Source organism: Zonotrichia leucophrys, chromosome 6 (assembly GCF_028769735.1).
Source record: "Zonotrichia leucophrys gambelii isolate GWCS_2022_RI chromosome 6, RI_Zleu_2.0, whole genome shotgun sequence".
In the NCBI taxonomy this organism is placed as follows: Eukaryota; Metazoa; Chordata; class Aves; order Passeriformes; family Passerellidae; genus Zonotrichia; species Zonotrichia leucophrys.
Window position 1 is genome coordinate 10,781,856 of NC_088176.1, and position 8,485 is coordinate 10,790,340.

General features: G+C 44.0%; 1 protein-coding gene across 5 annotated transcripts in view; it reads left to right on the forward strand.

Moving 5' to 3' along the window:
- The window catches only part of SORCS1 (sortilin related VPS10 domain containing receptor 1), a 256,566-nt gene extending 249,570 nt beyond the window's left edge, over positions 1-6,996 (forward strand). For 3 of the 5 annotated variants that reach the window (XM_064717506.1, XM_064717507.1, XM_064717510.1), the window contains 5 exons: positions 170-269; positions 3,519-3,624; positions 3,798-3,958; positions 5,380-5,498; positions 6,797-6,996. In XM_064717506.1, coding sequence (XP_064573576.1) covers positions 170-269; positions 3,519-3,624; positions 3,798-3,958; positions 5,380-5,498; positions 6,797-6,853 — 543 coding nt within the window. In that variant the 3' untranslated portion in view covers positions 6,854-6,996. The remainder of the gene's footprint in view (positions 1-169; positions 270-3,518; positions 3,625-3,797; positions 3,959-5,379; positions 5,499-6,796) is intronic. The other 2 variants (XM_064717509.1, XM_064717511.1) reach the window with 2 other exon arrangements.
- Positions 6,997-8,485: the final 1,489 nt, after the last annotated feature.

Here is an 8,485-nt window from a genome sequence, read left to right on the forward strand (position 1 = left end):
TCTCACAGAGGTGTGACTGGACACCTTGCTGCTCAGCCAGTGCTGACCATACACAAACCACTCTGTCCAAAATCCTTCCTTGTGCTCGGAAAGTCTGCAAAATCTGTGCTTTGCCAGCAGAAACAAATTAACAAATGCCTGTTTGTTTGTTGTCTTTTTTCCTTCCCAGATTTCAGAAACACTGATCCAGAAACTGAACCAAAACCTGGTCCATTTTGAGCTGAAGCCAGGAGTTCGAATCCTTGTCCATGCTGCCCATTTAACAGCAGGTGAGTATCCTCTCTCTGTGTGTGCCTTCTGTGTTCCTCTATAGCACAGCAAGAAATATATCAATGGTAGTAGTGTGCTATCAGCTGTATTTTAAACATTCCTTATTTTTATATCACTATAACAACACAGTATATGAGCAGACATTAAAATGTCTTCTCTACCTCACCTTTCTATATCATCCTAAAAAGATATAGTGGCTTCTGCATTTACAGCTAATCCTTTTGTTTTCCTAGGTGCAAGAATTTACTGGTTTTTTGGAAACGTGGTATAAGTATCAGCAGAAGTGTGTATTTCTTGGTATCTCTGAAATATTCAATAGCTAAGCAGCACCATGGCATTTTCAGCCTGGGTCCCACAGTGCAAAGGTTACCTGCTAGCCTTGGATATGTTAAGATATTCTAGAGTCAGTAAACTAAAAGCAACTAAACACTGCTCAAAAGTTGTTCAGCAGTATGAATGACTAGAATGAATATAGATATGCACAATAATAAAATCAGGTAGTTTGGGCCTTAACTAATCCTTTTTCAAAATAAGTCATCTCCAAAGTCCTGATATTTAATTACATATGTCACTGTCTATTCTGCATGCTAAAACCTCATTTCACAGCACAGGTCCTACTTAATAAGAGATGGACACCCCAATCCACACTCATAGGAGTTCATTTTCCTCAGGTACTGCTGATAGTTCTGATCAGTTGGTAGCAGCTTCTTTGGATAACTTGCAAACTTAAACCCTCAGTTCATTTGTACCAGCAAACTGCTCTCCAAAACATTTTTTGTGGTATAAATGGATTTTCCCAACCAGGTGTCAGTCCACGTGCTGCCTTGTAAGCAGTAAGAAAAGAGAGACTATTAAGAAAGGTTGTAATGTGACTGCATTTAAATTCTCCCAAAAGAAAGGCCTGGGGTTTCCAATATTTCATTTTTCCTAAGCAGAGCTTCCTAATATCTGTCCTGAGAATACTGGTGTATGTTTCTGCTTTCCAATAGCTGTGGAGCAGATGGCCAGATGCTTATTTTTAGACAAGTTAGAACCAAAAGCATATAATGTCAGCTTCAAAAATGGAGGTACATTCAATTGTTCATTATTTTTACAAAAAATGCATGTTTTTATTTGTATTTACACACAGACACTAGGAAGGAGTACTTTTTGTCCATAACAGATGCAAACACTATTTTCTTCTGTAAGGCAAGCTTTGTTGTACTCTCTCAAAGCCACTGGTGAGTGATTGCTGTAACTGGACTCACAATGTCCTATAGGAACCCTGTAGGATTTTGTCTCTTGCAGAAACAGGATTCAGTAAGAATGCAAAATGAGCTTGGATGGCCAAACTATGTATTAAAAACCCAGAGAACATCCACTATGAGGTCTTTGAGGGATTATGTCTCCTTAACAAGCTGCAGAGGTCATGTTCTCCATCTAAGCAAAAGGCCCAATTTCATGACACCAAAACTTGTGAATAGTTCAAAATTTGACACAGAGCCATGAGAGACTACTTCTCTGCTGAAAGCTATTGTTTGGTTGTTAGAAAATGAGAAGAATTGGCCTTTGTAAATCCAAGCTTTTATAAAAAATTAAATAAAATGAACCAGGGAAACCTGGAACAGCACAATGCCAGAAGCAGCCCTTGGAAAACTCAGTCCCAGGGGATGCATGTGCCCAAAGGTGCTGCTCTGGGCTATGTTATCCCTTCTTTCCCAGCCTTTTCACTGATTTTGTGTTGGACTCTGGTAGCTATGGGCTGAACCACAAAGCTCAATGTGTTTTTGGAAGGGTACACACAGATATCTGTGTACACCTACATTTATGATGCATGCCTAGGTGCACATTTATGTTCCCCTCTGTGTGTGCCTGCCCATGCACAGCAGCATTTTCTGCAGCAGAGGACCTGCAGGGAGCAAAAGTGCAGGTATCTAAAGTAGCTTGGAGTGGACATTCCAGCAGAGCCTGTAGAAATGAGTCTCTGTCTGTGTGTGTGTTGTGTGTGAGTGAGTGCATTCCCTGGAGCACAGAAGAATGACAAGCATTGGCCTCAGCACATTCCAGACTTCTTTCTTCTTTGTTCAGACCACACTGGAGGAAGGATTAATTTATGGCAATTATAGACAACAGATTGTGATTCATTCATCATGTTCATTCCTTCTTCTCATGAGATAAGAAAACAAACCAATGTCCCCAACCCAAAAGACAACAACTTCAACTCTAAGGCAGAGGAAAACATGCCAATATTCCTCACAAAGCAGTTAAATAGCTGTTTATTACTAGGCTCTCAGTGCAGCATTAGAGAGGAACATTGAGTGATGCTGAATCTGAATAGGCTGGAGAGCCACTTTGTCATCCCACAGAGCTGCAGAGACCCACAAAACACAGATGGAGAGGGGACAGAGTGGAGATGTATGAGGAATTCATAATAATGGATCCTTTCGTTCTGGATTCTGCTAGATGTGGGAAGAGGAAGATTTTTCACTTCTCTTTGTAAATTTTGGATTTATCAGTCTGGGTGTGAAGCTGAAAATCCATGTGCATGTGATGTGTGTGCCTTTGCTTGTGTGAGCCTGTTTCCTTGTGTCTTCTGGCTGTGGTTTAGGAGGGGTCTGTTCAGTGCATGTGAAGAGGTGCAAGAGGGGGAGGATGTGTTTGGCAGCAGTTCAAGTTGAGTTTGACTGCCTTGCAGAGGAGGGCACTACCTGGGCCATGTTCTGTGTGTGGATGTGTTTGCTCCTTGTTGGGGCACAGCTGGAGCTCTGTGTCTGCAGCAACAACTGACTCCTCTGCTCCTCCATGTGAAACTGCTTGGAAGCTCACTGCCTTCCTGTATATGTGTGTGAGAGTGATGGAAGCTCTGTTTAATACCATTCACTTTGTATTTCTGGGAAATCCATGTTTCTGGATGGGTTGGGTGTCCTTGTTTTGGGAGGGGTTGTGGCAAGATGGTAAGCAGAATTCTGAGGAGAAATACAGAGAGGCTCTTTAATTAAGATTGGTTTTGATGTGTTCTGGGTTTTTTTCTTGAATCTGAAAGAAAGTCCTCTAAACGGAAAGCTGTGGAACTTCACATCAAGGGGTATGTTGAGCACCACAGGTGATCTGAAGTTGGGTTTCCTCCCAGGTGGATTAAAAAGGGAGAGAAACCCAGGAGATGTGCAGACTTGCTACAAGTGCAGTAAGAGGGGAGAATGAACTGTATTTCTGGAGGGAGCAGCTTTCACTTCAGGCTGAGGTGGCTCTAACCTTCTCCTCTCTTGCAGCTCCCCTGGTGGACCTCACTCCCAGTCACAGTGGCTCAGCCATGCTGATGCTCCTCTCTGTTGTTTTTGTGGGACTAGCTGTGTTCATCATCTACAAGTTCAAAAGGTATGACCTTCCCTGAGCCACTTCCTTCTCTCCCTTGCTGCCTTTCACTGACGTGTTTGGGGTTTGTTTGCTGGGTTTTCTTTTTCTGAGAGAGTTGGTTTTGGGTTTGTAAAAGCTGATACTACATCATCTGCCAGAGTACCACACAATGATGGTTTCTGTTAATGTTTTAGGAAGATTCCTGGCCTTAATATATATGCACAGATGCAGAATGAAAAAGATCAAGAGATGGTCAGTCCAGTCAGTCAGAGGGAAAACATACCTAATGTCCCTCAAAGGGAGCTGATGAGCCCTGAGCAACTAGTAGATGAGAAGTTGGAAGTCCACCCCATAGGTAAATAACTTGCAGCATCCTGCAGCTGGTCAGACTCCGACTTATAATTAGCTAACCTTTTTCTCAGCCTCCCCTCTTCCCATATTCCTGCACAATCCTCCTCCCGTTCTCTTCTGCTGCAACATTAGTTTTGCTACAGGAAACGTTCTAACTCTTCCCTCTCCCTCACTGCCATGAGGGAGGGGAACAACTTTAGGCTTTTCCTCTCTCCTAGTTGCTCTACGTAGATCCCCTCCCCTTCTCAAAAAAATCCTGCTGGCAATGTAATTTATTTTGCTGGGGCTGATATAGTTGTGGGGCTAAGCCCCATAGCCAGAAGAACTGATGAAGCTCACCTGGACCATGGAGGTGAGCAGGTGATTCGGTAAGTAATATCTAAAAGCTAAATATCTGCTGATGTTTTGACTGCTGGGGTCTTTGTGCTGTGCCAGACCCTGTTGCCAGCAGCAATGTTAGTCTGGCTGATTCCCAAATAAACTGAGTAAAACCTGGAATCTCAGTATTGGACAGCTGGGTTTATCCTCAGGCTGACTTCTCCCACAGGCCTGTGTGTTTGATTATTTCCAAAAGCAGGGTTTTTTAGGACCTAAAGTGAATAGATTTGGGCAGGGCAGGCATTCGGGGATCAGTCTGTTTTCTGTTACCCTGGCTATAGTAGAAGAACTGGGACAGAGCAGGGAGGTTTCAGTCTGGAGAGATGTTCTGCTAAAGCCAGGACTGCTTAGGCAATGCTCAGCTTCATTCATGAGGTGACAGTTCTGCAGGTCCAGACTGGAGGTACCCCTGCAAATAAGGACATGCACTTATTTTAGAGGAATTAAAGAGAAAAGGCTGCCCAAGGATGTTGTCCTTCTCTGGAGATACTCAGAACTCTCCTGGACATGATCCTGTGGAACCTGCTCTGGGTGAAATTGTTTTAGCAGGGGGGTTGGACTAGATGTTCTCCAGAGGTCCCTTCCAACCCCAACTGTTTTGTGATTCTGCAGCTTAGGCAGGAGTGAAGCACAGGTGCAGCTGAGATTCCTTATTTGCACAGTGTCATCAGCCTAAACAAACCTTAGATCTCACCTGAGGATGTTCCTAAAATATACTGGAGTGTTTGCTAAAGCAGGCTTGCAGTCATGGCTGCTGCAGAGAGGGAACAAGGAAAAGGACAATTACAGGGAGAGTGTGATGTGCTAAAATTGCACCCTGTGAAATAACCTGGGAGGAAAAAGGAGAAAGGCTCTGATGAAACTGATGTCTAAGCTGGAAGCTCCACTGCAGTCAATGCTGATCTCTCCTAACCTGTTCATTAGGGAGATTGTTTTAGCTATTAAAAGCTTTTAAGCTATTCATCAGCAGAACCTGGACAGCCCTGCTTAGCAGAACACAGGATGGAGTGAGGAGACCAACCTTCCCATGTGGTATTCCCCATACAGAGCAACCTCAGGCCACAGTCCAGAGCCCAAGGAAAGGAAATGCAACCAAGGTAGTCTGGACAGAGGACTTCCAAAAAGCCTGTGGATCACCAAGAGATTTCAAGCCAAGACCCAGAGCGGTGGGTCCTAAACTTTAACAATTTTTTTTATGTTTGGTTTTCTTCTTCTTGTTGTTTTTTCACCCCTAGAAACCTCCAAGGCAAAATTGCTGTAAGATGCTAAGAGAGAAACACCCAGTTTCCAGTCAGGAACTCTCTTTCTGGAATTGGGTGAGCTTTGGGCTTTGAGCTTACCCTTTCTAAAAGAACACAGTGGTGGTGGTTCATGTTTTCACAGGTGCAAACTGCAGTTTCAGACTGCAATGGCAAGGGTCTGTCACTGCTAGCTTTGTGCAAGGTACCTTCAAAACTGCTCTTGCTGGTGATGGAAACTTAAACCCTAGAAGGCTCCAGGATAAGAGAAATGAAAAGTAAATTTTAGGGGGAGGTTGTCATTTGGTGCATCTATAGCATTTTTGTCTTTCTATAACAGACAGAATTTTATATATTTTTCAGCTGTGCTACTGAACACTGCATTACACCAGAAACTGGCCCTTTACAACTCCTTGGTTTGCACCTGTGACTGCACGATCAGTTAAATGTGTGAGATACACAGACTCAATTATGTATCAAAAGGAATCAGTCCAACAAACTTCCAAAGAGTGTTTTTCCATCCTGTCAGTGAGATGAATGAGAAAACTGAATCAGAGCTCATTGACAAAATGAGGAGGTCTGGACCTAGATGTGAACTGAATAGAAAGTGCAAAGGTACTCTCCTATACAACCACCTCATCTGTTTCTGGAAATCAGCAATTTCTTTTTTAATGAGTTTTCTTTCTTTTGGGAAAACAAAGCAAGACTGTAATTGGGTGTTTCTCTTTTGTATGCTTGTTCAGAAACCATTTTTTTTTCATCACCTTTGACTAACATTCAGGGATCCTGCCTTGGAGGAATCAGAATTAATGTCCCTGCATCATTTAATTTTCTCTCCAAACTCTGGCAACAAAACCTCACTTTCCTATTTTCTGGATGAGTGTGGTTTAGACACTTCTTTTGCAAATGCAAAGGTTAAGGTTATTTATGAAATCTCCAACACCTTTTCATTGCAAATGAGTTACACATTTCCTCTGAGGACCTCCACCCCTCCTTCCCTCCACCCCTGTGCTCCTGCTTTTCCCTCTACCGTGGGTGAATCATCTTCATTAGCAAAAGAACAGGACATCATCTTCAGTGTTTGAATGACAAGAAAATATTTCTGGAAAGAATGTGTCAGTCTGGAATAGCTGAATCCCAAAGGCAAACAAGGTGATACCTGCAAGCGCCTTCCTTGACTAAATATGCATGTTATTTACTGACTTTTATTTTGTTCTTTGCCACAGGAAGTATTTCCACAACTGCTGAGTCCCAGAGCACAAAAGAAATCCCTACCTATGTAAATGGTTGAATTGAGGACACCAACATCTGTATCTAAAAAAATGAGGAGATCTCACTGCATTTGGACTTTTTAATTCTTCAGATGACAAAGGGTTTTTAGCTTTAAGCCTGTGCATGTGGACATTATACTGAGACCATAGTGGAACTGCATTGTACAGGTGTTCAATTTTAGTGGGGGGTGGGGGGAGAGGAATTGGTACCACTATTCACCCCTGCGGCCCTTCCCCTCACCCTTTCACTCTAGTTTTTCTGATCTGTCTCTAATTTGTAGAAAATTCATAACGATATAGGCCAAGAATATGCATGGGGGGGTCTCTTCTTTAGGGAGAGGGGTGGGCTGGGATGTGTGGGGAGAAGGGCTGGGGCAGTGGGAGGTGGGAGGGAGTGTTTAGGGTTCTTGGCTTTAGGTTTAACTGCTCCTTTAGCACTTTGGGCTGCGGGAGGGGTAACTGCTCCAGCAGACTTCCGTAGGACACACAGACACACAAAAATCACACTGGAGTTTTAAGGCACTGAAAATATTCTTGGTCAGTCTGGTTCATCTTTCGGTTTGGACTCTGCCCTTCGTTCCTCTAGCTGCAGCTGCTGCCCGTGCCCCGCTCTGCGAGGAGGCTGAGTGTGAGTGTGGGTGATGCCAATGCGAGGCCAGGCTCCCTCTGGAAGAGCTTCCTTAGCCTGCTCACACCAGGGCAGTGCCATGGGAGGGCAATGTTCCCTCCTAACCCTGAACAGAACAGAACAAGCATGCATTACAGGCAGGAGGTTATTGCCAGCAAGAACTCACTGTACTTTGTGCCAGCCTTACACCTTCAGTTTTGGCTGAGAGAAAGCAACACCCTCAGCTCTGTGTAGTGCTGATGGCTGAATTTGTCTGGGGAAGCCCCAGAAGATCTCTGCCTTTTCAGAGTCACCCAAAGGCCTGTCTGTTTTTTGAAATGCACCTTCTCCATAGAATAGGAGGCAGGGAAAGGTCTGTGCAGAGTTTTCCAATGGCTCTCTTTGGCACCCTCATTGGTTGCAGATCTGCAAGCTCCTGCCACTGTGGGCAGAGAAGGGAGAATTTGGCTTGGGACTGTTGCCATGCAGTTTGAGCCTCAGTACCACAGGACCACTCTTACACAAGATTTGATTTCTTATCAGTAACTTTTAAGCTTGTATCTTACCCTGCATGTGGAAATGAGGCTGTAGGACATGTTCACACAGACTGTGCAAGGGGACAGCAGGAAAGTAGGATTAGCACATCTCAAACAAGTCCTCCAAAGACACTGGATAGCTGTGTGAAGCCTAGCCTGTGGTCAGTACAACTGTTGATTTCCAACCCAACTCAGGTAATTAAACCTAGCACCAGGATTTTGGTTTGGAGTGTAAAGACAGAAATACTGTAACCAGTGTAAACTTGCCTAACTGTGTTAGGTGGAGAAAAGTGCCTCATAATCACTGAGGCACCTGTAGGAGACACTCTGATTGCTGACATAGGTGGGTTTTGTTCAGTAGACATTGCCCATGGCAACCTGAGTCAAGACCAGGAGAAATCAGCATGGTAAGTGTGGCCCAGAGTCCCAGGGCAGGGATTTGGTGGTGGTGGCTTTGAATTTCTCAGTCACAAACTGGGCACAAACCTAAATCAACCCACT